This window comes from Phyllostomus hastatus, unplaced genomic scaffold (genome assembly GCF_019186645.2).
Source record: "Phyllostomus hastatus isolate PE091 unplaced genomic scaffold, TTU_PhHast_1.1 phas_contig_148, whole genome shotgun sequence".
In the NCBI taxonomy this organism is placed as follows: domain Eukaryota; kingdom Metazoa; phylum Chordata; class Mammalia; order Chiroptera; family Phyllostomidae; genus Phyllostomus; species Phyllostomus hastatus.
In genome coordinates, this window is record NW_025333607.1 from 22,576,876 (window position 1) to 22,595,663 (window position 18,788).

At 62.6% G+C, this 18,788-nt stretch overlaps 1 protein-coding gene across 4 annotated transcripts in view; it reads left to right on the top strand.

The window, feature by feature from the left end:
• NR5A2 (nuclear receptor subfamily 5 group A member 2) overlaps window positions 1-18,788 on the top strand; it is an 87,801-nt gene that overhangs the window by 50,684 nt on the left and 18,329 nt on the right. For all 4 annotated transcript variants that reach the window (XM_045817145.1, XM_045817152.1, XM_045817137.1 and 1 more), the window contains 2 exons: window positions 4,862-4,981; window positions 12,209-12,356. In XM_045817145.1, the coding sequence (XP_045673101.1) occupies window positions 4,862-4,981; window positions 12,209-12,356 (268 nt within the window). The remainder of the gene's footprint in view (window positions 1-4,861; window positions 4,982-12,208; window positions 12,357-18,788) is intronic.

Here is an 18,788-nt window from a genome sequence, read left to right on the forward strand (position 1 = left end):
CCTCCCGGCTGTGATTTCTCTGGCACAGCATTGTTCTTCGTGCTTGTGTAATCATTGCGCACGGGAGGTCCTCTCTTTCTTGGACTTTGTAGCAGTTTGCAGTCATGGGGCGCTTTGTATAAACAGTGTCGAGCAGCGCCCGGCCCCGGGCGGGTTCTCGTTGACAGGGGTGAGGTTGCTTCTGATTGGTTTCGGTTTAGTTTCCTCCCCCCGTGTCGGCACAGACCCCCCTACCCGATGTCCCCAAAGCCACAGAAGGAAGTGTAAAAGAGAGCGGGGCCCCGGCCGGCGTGGCTCAGAGGGCTGGGCATCGTCCTGCAAGCCGAAAGGCCGTGGGTTCGATTCCCAGCCGGGGCCCGGGCCTGGGTGAAGGGTTGCGTCCCCGGTTGGCGCACGTGTGACAGGCAGCCGGTCAATGTTTCCCTCTCCAGTCTCCCTCCCCTCCCTCTCCCTGCATCAGTAAAAATAAGCAAGTAAGTAAATGGGGGTCCACCTCCAGGAATTCTCGTTTCCTTTCTGCCACAAAGCAAACGTAACAACGACGCCAACAGCGACGACGGGACTTCGTCTGTGACGGCTCTGAAGAAACTTTGTGTCTCGTTCTAAGTACTCTGTTCCGAGGTTCCCGGCGGGAGCCACTCGAGGAAGCGCCCCCAAGTGTCCTTGTCGCACAGCAGCCGCCGAGGGACGCCCCTCTGGGAGCCCCTCTGGGAGCCCCCAGAGCCTCCCGGGAAGGGAACCGAGGAGAGCGCGGTGGCCCCCGGGGACCGCGGTGGCGGCGGCAGCAGGTGGCACCGCCCGCTGTCTCCTGCCCTTGAAGGCGGCGGCCGGGTCCCGGTCCCCGGTTTTGCGACAAGGTTCTCGCCCACGGCCTGGCACGCCCAGCCCAGCGCGCGGCAGGTTTCAGGAACAGGTGCGGGTCCACTTTAAACGCCCCTCGAGCGCGTCTGGAGAACGCCGTCCTGCACGTCTCTCTCCGGAAGCGTCACCGCAGACGACCATCACGCCCCCTCCCAACGCCCAGCAAGACCGCATCCTGCCGGCCCGGCTGCTGGGCGGTGGGACGGGGAGGTAGGGGGCGGCCAAAAGGCTGTGACAAGTTAAACGGGGGCTTGAGAAAGATCCACACATTTTTCTTCCTGGACTGTTTGCCCACTGGCCCGTTCTTATGAGAAAGCACAGGTTTCTAATGATTAACCTCCTGGGCTGTGGGAGCTGGGCTCCGCAACAATGCGGGGCTTGTGCTCCCCTCCACGCCGGTCACAGCGTCAGAATAAATAGCTTCCCCGGTGAGTAACCAGGCTCCGAGATAAGCCTGCCTTTTATGACAGCTGATAACCCAGGACTGTACGGGCTGGCAGCTGCCGAGTTCTGCTGAGGTGCATGCCATCGGTCGTCCCCCCCCCAATGGCCCCTTTCAGATTGTTTACTGACGGCACTGGCAGGTGAAAAATCTGCTCCAAAATCCAGATGATCTTCCTCCTGTGCCCCCACCCCGACTCTGATTTCCAAGGAAAAAGTACCTTCTAAAGCACCAACCTTTCTTATCTCGAGATAAGGAACGAGTCAGCCATCACACCGACCCCGTCCTTTTGTTCAGAGCTGCACCCAAACTAGGTCACCCACAGCCCTGCAGAGCTGTGTCCCTGCCAGGGTCCAGAGAACAGAAAGCGTGACGTCGTGGATTATGGAAAACAAGGAGGCAGAAAGTTGGCTGGGGAAACCGCCTCGGAGGGAGGCGAGGTGGGAATCGGTGGCTCGGGAGGGCGTTGAAAGCACAGTCCGTCAGGAAGGCGTCACCGAGGGCCCAAGAAGGTGGGTGCAGACCGGTGGCCGTGCGGAGGGGCCCGTGCGCGGGACAGCCCTCACAGGGCCTCCCCCAGCCGCAGCCACGGGCAGCTGCTGGCTCAGCCGGGGGCTCAGGGCCGGAGGCGCTCGGGGAGGAGAACTGAGAAACGTGCAGAACTGAGGGCCGTTCCACCGCCCAGCCCATCACCACCACGCACGCTCTTGCAAGATGCACCGTTTTTGCCCGGTGCCAGGGCAGGCCCGGCACAAGGGACAGCTCGGTCCTCCGGCCCTGTCCCCCCCCCGGGATGCAGACAGGTGGCCGGGCTCCCACAGGACCTGTGCAAACGGGGTCGTCACGGAGACCCTCCAGCCGGGAGATGCCGAGAAGAGTGAGGACAGACCCCACCAAGCACAGCACCGGACACCGGGCACCAAGGGCAGGAAGCAGATGCCCGCCCGAGGCCGCCACCTCCGGACGTGGGCAGAGGGGCCGCACGGCGTCGGCCCCCAATGAGGAGCCAGAGGCTTCAGGGGAGCGGAACCTTCCCTCCCTCCGGACAACGGGTCGGCCTCCCTCTCTCCAAACAGCCGGGAACGGGGACCGAACACCAGACACCCCACTCCTGTTCCGAACGGGACACCGAACCACGTCCTCCTTTGCAGATAGATACAGGCGCAGCACCCCCACAGAGCAGGCGGCCAGGAGACGTCAGTTCCTACCTTGCAGTCGGAAGGACCCGCGTCCCGGGGCGCGTGAAGGCCAGGGGCCACCGGGGGCCACGGCGGGGGGGGGGCCTGCCACCAGGCGCCCCCAGCCCTGGCGCTCGCCTTCCCCGCCCGTGTGGCCGGGGTGACTCTGGGCTCCTTCGCCCCCCGCCTGCACAGAGGAAGCCAGACGCGCCCTCGCTGCATGAGAACAGCTCCTGAACTTGCGTGCCCCCGCGTGCCCCCACATGCATCCCCCAGGCCTCTCCTCTGCCCCCCCAGCTTGAGATTATCCGCGACACTGACGCGCACGGTACCTGTTTCTGGGGAGACAATCGCACAGCACGGCGTGGTCGGCCTCCGGAAAGAGAGCCTCGGACGTCACTGAAGCTTCACGCGCGTCACGGGAGAAAACGTGTCTCGTGGGGCCGAGCGGCCACCCCCCTCCGCCGGGTCCACACACTTCAGGTGCGACGCCGGGGGTGGGGGGTGTCGGCTGTGCGGAGAGCACCGGGGCACCCCCCGGAGCCCAGCGCTTCGGTCTGAGAGCTCCCCGAGCCCCTGGGGCGGCCGGGCCCCGCGCCCGCCGCTCTGGGGTGCGGCCTGGAGGTCGCGAGGACTCGGGCCGCAGCTCCTGGAGCCGCCGTTTGCTGACCAGGCTTGGGCGGGTGTCTGCTGCCACCGCTGGCTGCCCGAGTCCCACGGGCGACACCACACGCGTGTCCCCCCTGGGGACTTTCCCTGGAAACAGAGAGCTGTGGCTGGTGCCGACTGGCATCCCCGAGTGGTGTCGTCCCCACCGTCCTGGGGACGGCAGGGAGCCCAGGCCGGCACTCGCACGTCTGTCGCTCAGCGGAGGGACCTCTGTGGGTGGGAACGGACCGGCTGGCAGAGAGCCCAGCGCCTCCCGATCCCGATCTCGGGGCCTGGCTGCCGCTCCGACCGCCACGGTCGCCTTTACGCAGGCGTCGGACGGGGCGGGTCGGGACGGGCTCTGCCGCCCACCATCACGCCCCTGCCCTGTGGCGAGCACCGTCCCTTGCGTTCTGGCGGAGGGTCGGGCTCAGAGACGGCAGGGGCCCGCCGGCCCTCGCAGGCGGCGGTCGGACCGTTGTGCCTCGAGTCCCTGTCACAGCTCGGAGCTCGGGGCGGGGGACCGCGGTCCCCGGGGCCCGGACCCGTGGACACGGCCGCAGGGTCGTGTTGCTGCTGACGCATGAGGGGAACCTTCCTGAGAACCGTCAGCCTCATCCCGAGGGCCTCGGCGTGGCCGCTTCCACGAGTACGTGTCAAAGTGAGTTAGGTTCGCTCGGTTCCTAAAATCCCAGCGCCTCCCCAGGTGACCTGGACAGAGCCTGGTGCCTGTGTGGAGGCGGCACCGGGGCAGCCCCGCCGACCCTCTCTGGGACCCCAGGGCACCGGGTCTGCCCACTGCAAAGGCAGGTCCCGGGAGTCCAGTCCGAAGCACCGCACGGGGGTGCTGCCGCCGCACCGATGCCGGGCGCCGTGTTCGCCCACGGCGCACGTCTAATCAGGGCCACCACCTCTGAGACACAGCGGCCTGTGGCTGGGCAGGCTCCACAGCACGGAGTCACCCGTGGCCTGTCGCCGTGGCGATGGCGATCACAGACCTGTGGGCGGTCCCTCAGGTGTGCTTTTGTCACGGACACATGCGGTCCCCTGCGGGGTGAGGTGGAGGGCAGGTGGAAGGGCCGCCGGGCGCCGCCCGATTTTCAGACGCGGAGAGTGAACTCGAGAGCTTGTGCGGGACAACTGTCCGGGCCCGAAGCGCCGGCCGGGCAGCCGCAGGGCCACCCTGCTCCGCGCAGGGTCTGGCGCAACCCCGACACTCGGTCGGTTTTGCAGGCAGCGGCAGGGCGCCCCCCCCCCCGCCCCGAAGCCCCTGGGGCTGGGAGGCTCGTGTCCTCTGTGTAGATCCCCCCTGTGGGCAGCCCGCGGGTGTCCGCTTCGGTTCCGTGAGCCAGCCTCCGGACGCGTGAGCACGAGTGACCCGGGGTCGTTCCACAGGGGTCGCGGAGGACGGGCGCCTGCACCCCCGTCAGCCGGCTCTGCCAGCCCCGCTCACGTCAGGCAGCTGCCCGGCGTCCTGGGCGCCTCCCCCCAGCGGCTCGCCGGCTGTGAATGCTTAGCGCTAAGTACTTCTGGGGGGACAGAAAACTGCACACCTAGATGAAAATGAAAAGTGCTGATTTTCAGGAGCCACGCTGTAAACTCTGAGCACCCCTGTTTGGGGGCCGTGGGTGGGGCCCCCCGGCTTTTCGGGGGCCGGCTCGCTGGTGCACAGAACCGTGCGGAACCGACGGCGTGGGGACGTAACCTGTGGGTGCTCCTGTCCCTGCTGCAGGTGGACGACCAGATGAAGCTGCTGCAGAACTGCTGGAGCGAGCTCCTGATCCTCGACCACGTCTACCGCCAGGTGGTCCACGGGAAGGAGGGGTGCATCTTCCTGGTTACCGGGCAGCAAGTGAGTGCCGAGACCCACAGTGTCTCTTTATTAAGCTTGTTCAGAGCGGCGGGGACGTGACTGGGTCAGAAGGGCTCTTGTGCTCCGAACGGCGAGGCTGGCCGCAGGTCACGGACAGAGCTGACCGGCGCCCGGTGTTCCTGCCCCCGCGGTCACGGCTGACCTTGACCGAGCAGACGGACTCTCAGAGACGCGGCCGTGACCGGGCCGCCGGGCTGCCGGGCTGCCTGCGAAGGGTCAAAACGACCTCTGAGCCACAGTCAACGATGAGACCCGGGGCGGTTTCCTCGAGCTGCTGCTGCCCGTTTGTGTGTCGGCGACTAGAAGCCCTCGTCGCCTGTGGAGCCCTGAAGACTCGGGGGCCACACAGGCGGAAGGGGCGGGCTCAGAGGCCACACGTAATCTGCGTGGTCGGCGTGGAGGCAGGGGGTGAGGAGGATCAGGAGGCTTTCTCGTCTGTCGAGAACGGGGGCCATTCAACAGGAGGATGGAAGGAAGAAATCACTTCTGGTTCCTACTCCCTTTTCTTTTTTTAAAAGATTTATTTGTTTTTAGGGAGGGAAAGGAGGGAAAGAGAGAGAGAGAGAGAGAGAGAGAGAGAGAGAGAGAGAGACATCCATGTGCGGTTGCTGGGGGCCATGGCCTGCAACCCAGGCATGTGCCCTGGCTGGGAATCAAACCTGCGATGCTTTGGTTCGCAGCCCGCACTCCATCCACTGAGCTACGCCAGGCAGGGCACTCCTTTTTCAACAGATCCTCGCTCTGGCGACAACTGTTCATGGAGCGCACTGTTCTGGGGCTCCGGCACGTGTCCGTGGGCGAAACAGGAAGGACGGGTGCCCTCGTGGGAGTCAGGGTTGGCGCGGGGAGCAGTGGGCAATGAGTAATCCCCCTAAATGGGCGCCCACCGCCGCAGAGGCCGGGGTGCTGCTGAAGAGGGTAGAAAGGGACGTCGGCTCGCATCCGGGACCCGAGGGTGCCACGTCACATGCAGTGGGCTGGGTGGGTGTCCGGGGCAGAGGACATTGGCTCCTGGGGAACCCCCACCCCGTTCCACCCGCACGGGACCGGGCCGTGCCCTCATACTTCTGACCCTCCATCCTGTAACTGAGCTCTCACCAAAACGGACGCGTGGGACACCGGGGTCCCGTCAGTGGGTGGCACTGTCCCCGCTCGGGCGTTGCCGCGTGGTCAGCCTCGCTTCGGCCGTCCTGCATCCGGCAGCAGCAGGGACGGCGGACGTGAGCGTGCCGCGGAACTCGGGGGGGTGAGAGGCTGTCTCCACGCCGTCCACTGCTGCTGGACGCGCCGTGTTTCCCCAACCAGATGCAAGGCAAGCGCTGGCCCGGAGGTTTGGCAAACTGGGTCCGTTCGAGCCTCCTCACGGCTGCCGGCCCCTGCCTCCCAGGTCTGTCCTGGGAAACGCCGCTGGGTTGGGGAGCAGAGCCGCCGTGGCCTGCCCGCCTGGGCTTCCCGGGGTTCGCTGGCCTGGCGCCCCCGCCCCCGCCCCGCGTCTCGGCGGGGAGTGTACCCACGTCGGGAGCCTCGTCGCCCGCTCTGCCTCCCAGCCCCCTCACCTCGCCGAGCTCGGGGCTGCATTAGGAGAAGCGCAGGCCTCAGCCCGCAAATTAACGTGATTTCATTTCCGTCCGGGCCTCGGGAACCAAATGGGCTCTGCCATTCTCTCCCAGAGCACTTCCATTCCGGCTCTTTAGAAATATTCCTTATTTCACATTTCATTTTCCCTTAAGTGCTGCCCCTGGGCAGACGTAATTACCGTTTAAAAAGTAGAGAAAGTGCATTTCTTGTCTTTCTGTTCAAACCCAAGAACAGTCCGGGCACAGATGCTATTTGCGGTCTTCTGCGTCGGCCACTGCCGCCCGGGGCTCTGCCCCCACCGCTGGGGGGGGGGCGGGGTCACCGCCTCCCACTGCCCCTGCCGCCTGATCGTCCAGGTCTCCTCTCCCACCACACTTTTTAAAATTATAGTTGACGTTAAAGGTTACATTAGTGGCAGGTGCAGCACGGGGACCTGGTTCCAGGTACCTCACGACGTGACCACCTGCGTGCGTCCAGCACGCGTCCGGCACGCCACCTCCTAGCCCGTGCGGTGTTCTTGACTGAGCGCACACGCCCTGTCCGAGAGAGCCGCGTCTCCGCCGACGCCCCGCCTACCCTTTCCCGCCTGGTCCAGGGGGAGAGCCCAACCGGGATTCCGTCCACCAGGCGGCCCGCTTACGGAAACGCCGAAGCAACTCCCGTCTTTCGTGGAACAAGCTCGATGAAACAGGGTGAATGCACCTCTGGGCTTCCTGCGGCTTCTGAAGGTGGAAATGACACAGGGAGACGTTTGCCACGGCGCGGGAGCTCCCCACCAGGAGGAGGAAGGAACTTGAACCCAGTGCTGGACGCCTTTCGTGTCTCTGCGACACCTGTGTGACGCCGAAGGTGCCGGGCACGGGACAAGCACGAGCTGGGTGGACTGACCCGGAACTAACTAGACGTGTCCCGAACCTAATTGCTCAATGAAAACAATTACCTTGGACTCAAGGCCCAGAGGGCCCGCCCCCACCCCTCGTCCCGCCCACCTGCCACTTCCGGCTCCTTCTCGTGCGGCCGAGACACCCCCACGCTCCTGCAGCCATGAATCCCCTAGGAAAACGGGGGGGGGGGTCTTTCATAATGCCGCCCCCCCCAGATCAGCCATTTCTGTTGGGTTCTCTCTCAGTCTTTAGAGTAAACATGCTAAGTGGGGGGGGGGTCTTACTTTCCTAAATAAAATAACCCATCTGCCACAGGGGCATGCCGACCCCCCCCCCGGTCTAAATTCGAGCAGAGAGCTTTGAAACGACGACAGAAGCCTGTTTCTGTGAGGCGTCGTGTGAAATCAGCTCAGCGCCGTCACAGGGGAAGCTAAACGGCATTATTTCAGAGAAGCACGCAAAACACCCGAACACCCACCAATAACCGACAGGGCAGGCGTAACTTCCCCACGTGGTTTAGGCTGTTTCTGAAGGTCAGTGACGGGGAAACACTAGACCCCACCCGGCACCCGGCACTGATGACGGGCGTACCCCACCCTCGCTGGGTGGGGCTGGGCCCCCGGCCCCCCCAGGCAGGCCCCAGGGCCCAGCTCAGGAGAGATGGGAAGAAGGTGCCTTATCCCTGGGGGGGAGGGCTGACCACTGTCCCCCTCCCGAGGTTAGGTGACAAGGAACCGCTGGGCAGAACTTGAACTTGAACCCACTCCCTGCTCAGGTTCAACCGGAAGAAACCCAGCACAGTACTCCCTGATCGCTCATCATAAATTTCCAGGTTTGCTTGGAGACTTTTCTCCACGGCACTGAGACAATCCCTTTCCAACAGCTGAAAATGTTTATTTGCGTGTTTTAAGATTAGGGCCATAGCATTGCCATGAAGGGAACCCCGACAGCACCCTGTGTCACCCCCAAACACGTGTGCAGCACCCGCACCACATCTATGGCAACTCCGATGGGTGAGCCGAGGGGGGCAGGTCCCCGGCTGCTGCTCTGCCCAGAGTCCAGCTCTTGCCCAGCTCAAGGCCCATAATGCAGCTCGAGGTACACGATGTGATGCATGTACCCCAGCCCAGGAGTGAGAGGAAGACTAGACGGAATTTCAGAAGTGGGGGGACTCCCGGGCAAGTGCTGCTTGGAGCCTGAAGTGGGAAGAGGGACAGGATAGCGCCCCCTCCCCCCGGCACGTGCCCGTGTCTGCAGGGTGGTCCCCTCAGGGTGCACGCAGGGCCCGGGCGCCAGAAGTGGTTCCAGCACCTGGTACAGAACCAGGGACCCAGCATTTCCCACCAATTTCCCACCCAACCCGGAGTCAGCTATGGGGTTTTTTCCTAAGATCTTATTGATTTATTTGTAAAGCCAGGGGAAGGGAGGGAGAAAGAGGGGGAGGGAAACATCCATGTGTGGTTGCCTCCTGCATGCCCCCTCTACTGAGAACCTGACCCACAACCCAGCCCTGTGCCCTGACCGGGAATCGAACTGGTGACCCTTCAGTTCTCAGGCCAGCACTCAATCCACTGAGCCACACCAGCAGGGCAGAAGTCAGCTAGTGTGTTTTCACTCTGTCTATTAACCAGGCATCCACGTAAGTACACACTAAATAACCTGGTCAAGCAAAAAGGAAACAATGATGATCACAAACATTAAGCATTATCACAGCAATTCTATACGTGTGGTACCTTACGGCTATGGCAAGGGTCCATTTCTACCCAGCACTGCAAAACGAAATGCACCCAAAACATGTACCAGGCAACAACAGAGTACTCTGTGTCGAGGCTGCTTTCAGTCTTTGCACATTGTAGCTAAACACCAGCCTCTGCAACATCGCCGTCGCGTCTGCTGGCAACTTACTCTCTTCTATGAGGGGCGGAGCGTGTTAAAATGACGGGAACCTCACAACATTCAACTCATCCAAAGTTTCGGCTGTCCGAGCCAAAAGCAATGCAGCTCACACCGCTCCTACCCTCACGCCGCGTGAATTCATCCAAACGGGACGACGCCGGCCCCCGGGATTTCGTCAGTCCCTGCCTTGCATCTCATGGCACGCAGACAAAGTGAAAGAGGGCGACCGGTTAACTTTACTGAAAGGACGTGGAAGGCAAGGCCGGCGGGCCCTGCGACGGGTGCGCGCTCCGCCTGCGGGGACGAGAATGTAACTGTGTTTGCGGTAGAACGGGAGGGAGGGCGTCGCGGCCGAGAGCGCTGCCGGTCTGCAGATGAATCGCGGGGCCTCCTTCGGAGCCGCGCAATTCGATACACTACCCTGGAGGGAGGTGTCACCGGTGTTCCCGGAGCCCCTGTGTGACGATGAGCCTGTCTGGGCCCTCGGGGCAGCACAGGTGCGCGTCCGGCTCTGAAGGCGCTGCTGAGCCGTGGACTCCTGAGTCCGCCGCCGCCCCAGGCACCGGGTCCCACAACATCCGCACAGGCGAGCCCGGAGTGGTCACGCTGATCACGTCACACCTTCCAGAACGCCCCGAGCTTCAGTGGGCCCGTCGGGTCACAAGAACACCCCTCCGTCAGGCCCTTCGCAGCTGCAGGCACGACCTCGGCCAGCTCCCCGAAGGCCTGGGATTTGAACTTGCGGCACACCTGTTCGACGGCAGGCCGATGGGATGGACTCCGTCGTGATCGCTGGGTTCGCACCAGCACGCATGTGGTGTCGGGCGCCTTCCCGCGCTCGGGCCTGCCCGGGGCTCCGAGCGAGGTGCACCGTGTGTGTGTGTGTGTGTGTGTGTGGGCGCGTGCGGGCGCGTGTGTGTGTGTGCGCGTGCGGGCGCGTGCGACCCTGCAGCTGCGCCACGGCCCTCGCTGGCCCCGCGCTTCGGCGGGCAGGGCTGTTCCCACTGCTCCCCCCCCCGCCCCGAGAATCACGGGATGGGGAGGTGCCTTATTACCGTCTGGCTGCGCGGCCTCATTGCGGGGCTCTGAGGCGCAGGGACTGCGGACGACTCGCCCGAGGTGCGGCGTTCGGAACCGGCGGCATTCGCCGAGGGCTCGTGTGCGGCGGCAGCCCGGTCCTCTCCCCGCTCTGCAGCCCCAACTGTCCTCCACCCCGCCCCCCCTCCGCCCCACTGGCTCCTGCAGGGTCTCGGTCACCCTGGTCACCCTGGTCACCCTGGTCACCCTGGTCGGGAGGAGTCAGAGCGAGAACGGTCCCGGAGAGATGAGGAGCTCAGGCCCCACTTGACGTAAGAACTTCCCCGGAGTGGGCCTGTCTGCAAGGGAACTGGCAAAGGGGTCGCTGACGCGTCCTTCTGCGCCGGGCGCTTGACCAGTGGGCACCCCCCGGGGTCCGCCTGCCCCCAGCTCCAGGCTCAGCCGCCCGTGCCGGGCTCTTCCTGCACCCGCTGGAGACGGGAGCTGAAGGAGCCCCAGGATCCCCCCGCACCCCCCCCCATGCGCAGGCGTCCGGACGGAAGCCACTCGCGCCCCAGGCAGACGGGGCCGCCCCGGCGGGCAGGCTCACCGTGGCGTTTTCATGCGCAGTTGACTCCGCACAAACTGATTGACACCTCTGGGGGTCGTCTTTCCACGGACGCATCGTTTTCCTCATTCTTCAAGAACGTTTCTGTACACCCAGGGTTCTCCGGTGAAAGCTGAAAATTCAACTCATCATATTTACACACTAAAAACAAAACCCTTTCTGCCTTGTTTTTAATTGCAAATCCCCCACCGGGGAGCAGCCCGCCGGCGCGGGGGCGGCCCCGAGCCTTCTCCTAGACAGGCGAGCGCAGTCAATTATGGTAATGAAATGTCAATAAATATAAAAATTTCATGCAGCCCGCTCCAGCTGACTGGCACAGGAGCCCTCGCCTCCCAGACAGATTTGCTGCTTCTGCAATATTAAATGCACCTGAAAGAGGCGTGTGCCCCAGAGCGCCTCGGCGAAAACGGGGGGGGGGGCCGCCAGGTACTGGCTGGGCTTCCCCGTCAGACGGTAATTGGTCACTGACAACCACCCCGACATCTTATTATTAGACAAGGAACCTCCTGCGTCTCCGAGAATAATCCCAGCTTGGTGCGTCGCGGCACCGGTTCTGACGGAAAAGGATGTGAGCCCTTTTTTGTGTTGCGTTCTCAGTCCAGAAACTCTTCTTATAAGCAAGGCCCTGGCTGTCTCTGGGGAGAAATGTATCCGTAATCACATGGCCACAGTCGCTGTAGCTTTGCTGGGCCCTGGCAAGCTACGCAACAATGTAACTGGGACGCTTTCAGCACCCACAAACACGCGACCTCGACCTCGGAGGAGGTCTTTGAAACATAGTCTCTGAACAGAAAGCTATTTCTGCCTCCCTGTCCCCCCACCTCCCCCGGCTCACTCACACCACCACTGTGTGCTCAGAGAACTCTGTGTTGAATGAACTCAGCTTTTGTGGACAGTGTCTTTCTCTTCGAACTTGTTCATGAGAGGTAGCGCCTTAATCTTGTGAGATAATGCAATTTCACAATGGAAAGGGGATATATATACATGTGTGTAATTGAGTCAAAAACTATTCCCTACAAAGCTATCGAAATAATTAGACCTATCAGACTAATTGCGCTGCCTTTTCCAATACGAGAGTGTGTCTTCGGCCCCTCGTCTGGGGAAAGCCACCTGGTACGAGTGTGTACCGCGCGTGGGAAAGGGCTCAGGCGAACTGCGCCTCTCTGAGCGCGATGGTCACCGGCCCGTCGTTCTGCGTTGCAGGTGGATTACGCCATGATAGCGTCGCAGGCGGGGGCCACCCTGAGCAACCTCATGAGCCACGCGCAGGAGCTGGTGGCGAAGCTGCGCTCCCTCCAGCTGGACCAGCGGGAGTTCGTGTGTCTGAAATTCCTGGTGCTCTTCAGCTTAGGTAAGAAACCTCGTTCTCCGGACCGCGTCCCGCCGCACGCCACGGCGGGCGGCCGAGCTCCGAGTGTCTTCAGTGCCGTGCGTGTTTTTGTTCTGTCAAGGTCACGCCCTTCCTTCCCCATCGTCAAACCTCCCAATGCGACCAGGACGCCGCGGTGGGCAGGCTGGGGTGTGGACGAGGAGTTATGAGACCGGGGTCCTGAATGTCCTTCCTTAGTGGTCACAGTGAGGAGGTGGCAGTCACAGGAAGCTGTGACAGAAGGTTTAATGGAGACAGTTTGGGAAGGAGAGATGACATCGAGTTCTAGCCATCTTTCTGCCATTTGTTTTTGGATTGTCTCTGTGCATCTTTCGTTGTAGCTGGCTACCTGCTGCTGTGTTTGTTCTTGTCAAAATGGATGGTAATTAGGAGCCTGCGTCTTCGGCCTCCGTCAGGATGGACTAGAGAGTGCTCAAGCCCAGAGGGGCCACTAAGCACGTGCAGAAGGTGGCAGTTGTCGGGGGAGGGACGCGCCGTTCGGAGAGCTTTGGAGGAGAAAGATAACAGAGCAAGACAGATTAGCCAAATCAAGGTTCTCGGTGAGTCAGATGAGAAAAATCACCACTCCTTGCAATAAAAAAAGGATTAAGGAGATGGATTTTTATTGACTTCAAAGGAACAGATTTTTCTGCCTGTCCGAGACTTGATTTCTGCACTTTGTTGGCTTAATAAAGCCAACTTAAATAAACTTTTTGCCAAGTCCATTTATTACTTATTGGCAGGCGGCTGAGGGAGGCAACTTCCCTTGAATGAAAAAATGCAGAAATCAGATTTACCAACATATGTTTTTTCTTTAGCCTTCAGCTCTAAGATAGCTGTGGATTCATATCCCAAGAAATAAAATAAAACAAACTCAGAAGTAAAACAGATGTGTCCACTCTCCGAATTGGGCGCCTCGGTTCGAAAATTCCTCTTGACATCGCCGCACAACTGTTGCTAATAAAAGCCCAGTTTGAAGTAATAGAACCAGAGTTAATTTTTCACATGTAGTCAACATTTAAAGTAGAAGGAACATTTTTATATTTTGGAAAATGTGATAAATGCAGAGGAGAGAGATGTTACTGAAAATGTAAAAGGACAACAGAATTTCATAGATGTGGTGTTCAAAGGTTTCCCTTGCCGGGGTTGAATCCTGTGTGGTTTCTCCGCGAACCACAAGAAATGGGACGGGTCTAGCCGGGGAACTCGCCGTGCTCTACCCAAGAACAGATTCTAGAGAAACCGAGAGGATGCGAGCATAGGCCTGTTGGCTGTGATCACACAGAATATTCTGGGTTACCTGGGTTATGGCGAGATACTCGTCTCTTCGCCTTGTGCATTTGCGTCTCTGGGGAAGAAATCTCACAGCATCTCCGTGGTAAAATGCTTAGTCGTCTCGTGTGAGTGGTGCCTTGCATTAGTTGGATCACTGCATTACGTTCGAAGAAGTAGGGATGAATCATGACTGGGTTTGGTTTTCATCACTTTTATCTCTGCTTCATCGTTTCTTCAAAATTGTTATATTCTCTGCCAATGCCACAGAATGGGGGAAGTGTTGAGCCTCATGCATGACCTTCTGGAGCAATGGGGCCATGTACCTACCGTCCCTCCTCCCGTTGAATGAATGTACCTACCGTCCCTTCCCCAGTTGAACGAATGTGCCCACCACCCTCCTCCTCGCTAACGCATGCGACCGTCTCAGCAGCCTAGGCACCAGGGATGAGCAGCCTGGAAGCCCCTTAAAGCCCTGCCTAGTGTTTAAAGAAGGAAGGGAAGCGTGGCTTCCAGAGCAGAGCTAAATAGTTTTGGCCAAGAGTTTGTTGTTGAAGAAGCAGATACAACATAACAGGAAGTAACATTTGAGTAGTTCCCAGTTTATGAAGGGAAGGCTTCCCCCGCAACAGAAACAACAAATAATCATCAATCTCGGCATCGGAGGGGCACCTTGGTTGGAGTACATGGGCGCTGAGCCCCCACGTCCCTGGGCTAGCCCGCAAGTGGCTGCTTTACCTCGAAAGCCGAGCCCAGGTCCAAAGCCAGGATCTGCTGTCCCCACACCCTCCTGAACCTTGCTCCCCAAGTCTGGAGCCCAAAATGCCGTGATCCCCGCCCAGCCCCTATGACCTGGAAGGCAAATGAGGCTTTCACTGACTCCTCAGGGGCCGCCGGGGCAGGGGTGTGAGGGGGCTGCACAGCACCCCCCACCCCGGTGAGAGATGAAGGTGGTAGATTTGGCGAGAGGAGATAGGGCGTGAGCTGTGCAGGTGCGGTCAGATTCCCGCCCTGTGTCCCCCCCAAAACAAGCAGAGCTGGGGGGCAGCCCCCGGGTTCCTATTGCAGCCCCTGAACCCGCTGTCCCGACTCGAGCAGGTCGGGGACATCGCTGTGGCCCAGGTGCCCAGAGAGACCGGACTTGGCCAACCCAGTTGTTCCTCTGGCCGTCGGGTCTTCCTAGCCTGCGGACTCGACGGCTGGACGCCGCTGGGCTCTCGCGTGTCCCAGGCGGCAAAAGACAGCCCCGGGGGGCCTGTCACATCCTGCGTCCCCGGTGAACAGCGGCCTTGACCCGCTGTGAGTCACTGTCTTTCCCGGCCAGCCAGGACCCCGGGGGCACCTCCTCATCCTCGGTCAGGTCAAGGAGAAGGTTACCGAGATGGCTCTCCTCGCCGAGGGCTTCCCCAGCCCGAGACGCGGCTCTCGCTCTGGGCCAAGTCGCCGGCGGTGGGCGGACTCCACGCGGCCCTCCGAGCGCTTCCGGGCAGGACCCGTCCCGCCTGCGCCTCGCTCCGTGGACCCCGAGCTGCCCGCACCGTGCTGGGCGCTCGCTCGCCCGGGCCCTCGGGAAATGCCGCGGAGAAGGCAGAGGCACGGGTGGCCCCATTTCGTTGTAAACTCGGAGCAAGGCCGTCCCCCAAGTCGTCTGTGACACGCAGCCGGGGACGGTTCGGCCAGCAAGGCCTATAGTGGAGTGCGGGTCAGTTTCGTGGGGCTGGCTTCCCCGGACGGCCCCCACCGGATTCCCCCTCAGCGCTGCACCATCCAGCTGCCGGTCCGCGGTCCCGCCGTGTGCGAGGTGGGGGCGCTCACGCACGCACGTGCTCGCTCGCTCTGTGGGAAGGCCGGTGTGCCGGAGGACCAGAGCGCCTTCACGGCTGAACCTGCACAGTCGGCGCGCGGCTGTCCCGGCCGACGCAAGCCCCCCGGCTCACTGGGGTGGGCGGGGTCCCGAGAGCCGACGCCCCGGGCACACCGTCGTGCCAGGCTTGGGGCGGCCTCGCCTGCGGAGGTCGCAACGTTAGGTGCCCTCCTCAGACTGCCACCCGGTCCCCTGGGCAGCACGCACGGGCGAAGCTGGCTTTGGGACAGCCCTGCCCCGTAACCACAGTTCGCCGTGATTACGCTGCACACACTCACGCACGCTCACAGCTCGCGAGCACACACATCCCACGTGCTCTCCACGTCGAGGGGCAGCGAACGTCCACCCCACGCCTCCCGCCAGGTGCGTCGGCTCCCCGTGAGGCCAGGTGGGCGACGCCGACCCCCCGGGCTCTTCTCCCCACCCGCCCCCGTCTCCCTTTCCACCGTCTCCCGAGGGGCGTCCTGATTCAGAAAAACGCTCACTCGACGCGGGTCAGACCACTGCCCCGGCGCCCGCAGCAGCGGCTGGCCGACGGGCGCGGGGCTGGCCGAAACCCCTCCCGCCGCCGGCCGCCGCAGCGGGCAGTCAGGGGCATTGATCAGCAGCCCGGCGAGGCCGCCGCTCAATACTCACACCGCCGCGCGCCGGCCGGGGCGAACAGCAGCACATAAAGTTGACGCGTGTCTTAATTAAATGCATTGCGCTGGGTGCTGTGTGGGGTTTTTCCTTCCGTGCAGTGCAAGGAGCACTTGGGCGAGGACCGGAGATAATTCATTTTGGAGTTCTAAGTTTGAGCTTAATCAATATGTACTTACAGCCACAGGAGAAGGGACGGCCGTTTCTTATCTGCCGGCCCAGGAATATAATTGCCTGAATAGCCCTTATTCAGGCATATTTCTGGAGAGCGCGTACTTGGGAACGTTTATTACTTGGAGGGTGTTAATACTCCCAGTGTCATCGCACTAACGGCTGCCGTGGAGGGAGGCGAGGCCTCGGAGACGGGCGGGTCTCTCCTCCCGCTGCCTCAGAAGCGGTGTCCCTGGTTCCGGCGGCCCCGAACCCACTGCTGTCCTCACCTCCCCGCCGGAGCCCGGATGGCTAACCTGGTCGGCCCGGATCCCGTAGGCTGGCTCGCTCCGGGCCTCAGGAATGTTCCAGAACAGGCTCGATGCACCCATGACTCACAGCTGAGTCACCCGTCTGCCCCTCTCCACCCTCCCGAGAATGCCCGGCAAGCCCAGGCTGGCGCCCGCGTTCCGTGTGGTTCAGAGGGTCGCATTCCAGGCAGACCGGCTCGGGCCGCCCTGGACGCTAATGGCCTTCGTCCCTTTGAAAGATGAAGCTTCATAGACAGACCCAACAGGCAAAACCGTTGCAGTGGGCGCCATGAGCACCGGCAGCCTGCGGTCTGCCCTGGGGGGGTCCCCCTTGGTGGGGCTGAACGGCGCTGTGGACCCCGGGGACGTTGTTCTGAGGCGGGCACAGCGCAGCCAGCCGCCGGCCACGCCCCCGCATGGCGTCCTGCTGTCGTCCCCCCCCCCACCCGGGCCCAGCCGTGCCCCTGCCCCCCACGAGAGGCGGGCGTCGGGCCTCTGTCCTGAGCGGAACCTCCTTCTCGGGTCACACAGACTGTACTGGGGCAAGAGCAGAGCTGGGAAACTGGGCGCAGGGTCACCTCCAGGGGCCTCAGCGGGAACCCCTGTCCCCAACCCCCCACCCTGAGCTCCCCGATTGTTAACAGAGACTCTGGCCTCAGCCCTGAAGGGACAGCGAACCCCAGAACCTTAGAGAGGGGCCTGTGCTGCGGCCAGGTCCACCCCCTCGGGTTGGAAAAGTGGGTGAAAAGTGGGGGACGCGGAGTGAGTCGGGGTCCCGGCTGAGACGCCCGCACGGCAGGAGGAGCCCAGGCCCGGGCTCCTGCCAACACTGAGGCGCTGCGTCTGCGTTATTGCTGAAATCGGGTCTAGATGTTTCCCGGCCGTGCCCTTGAACTACATCTAAAAGTGTCGTCCTTGTGGATGGTGGTGGCACCCCGACTCACGGGGGAGGGGGCACTGGGAGCTCTGTGCCCTGCGTGAAGGTCGCGGCGACCTGGTGACCGTGCTGACCTCAGATTGGGCAATGCCGCCTCCTCTCCCCGGGGGAGGAGGGGGCGGGGGGCGGTGACCACATTCCAGCCACGTCACCCTGCTCTGCTCTGCTCTGTCGTGGAGGCCTGTTTGTGGGGCCGACAACGTACCTGAAACAACCCGCCTCCCCGCCCTCTGCCCCAGCCTCGCTGCCCGCTGTGCGAGCCGTCTCGGTCAGAGTCCGGTTTCTCGGCGTCGCCCACGCGACATCGCAGGGGACAGCGGTCGTGCGGAATGTGGCCGGACTCAGAGCGCGGTCTGCCCCCAGCCAGGCCCTCGGCGGAACCAGACCTGGGCCACCGGCTGCGCCCCGCAGGACGGGAGCCTGGGGGTCTGGGTCGGGGTGACGCGGGAAGGGCCGGCTTTAGGAAGAACTCGGCACGGCGCCGGGCACGCGGTGCTCGTGAGCTGCCACCCCGCAAGGCACCGGCGCTGCCGTCAGCAGAAGCCCTTTCAGCACGTCAAGCGTCTGGGGTTTCGTGCGCAGCCCGCCGTACAGGAAGCCCCCCTCAGAGGTGTGGCTCAGGGGACCGTGCACGGGGGTCTCCGCCTCGCCGGTGCTGGCATGGAGGTCACGCCCCACAGCCCAGGTCTGGGGGGGGGCCGAGGAGTCTGCCCCAGCCGCCCAGGCAGACCTGCCCTCCCTCCTCTGAACCCCTGCCGCTACTCGAGAAGCCGCCACGAACCGTGCTTGTTAGCAGGGCGCGCTCGCCAGGACCGCCCTGCCACGGGGAGGTGCTGCCCGTGTCCACCCTGAGTTCCCGGCACCACCGAGCCCGTCCCCGTGGAAAGCGGTTCAGCACAGCACGTCTCCGTGACTTCCGGGCCTGAGCCCCCGCTGCGTGCCCTCTCCGACCCCCAGGGTGCGCCTCAGAGGACGAGTGTGGCCGGCCTTTCCCGGTCCGCCCGTCCCCGGTCCCCGGGATCGGAGCCAGACACCAGCCGGAGAGGGGCGGGACAGAGGAGTGCCCACGCCCCGCTCGGGCGCACTCCTCCCGCACCGCCCGCCGCTGAGGAGCCCACGCGTGGCATTCCGTGGGCACGACGGTGTCGAGTGGGAGGGCAGGGAACGGAGCTCGGGCCGCGGCCCCGCGCCTGTTTTCAAGTATTTCTAGGACGCGAAGATCAAACTCGCACCGCAGAACT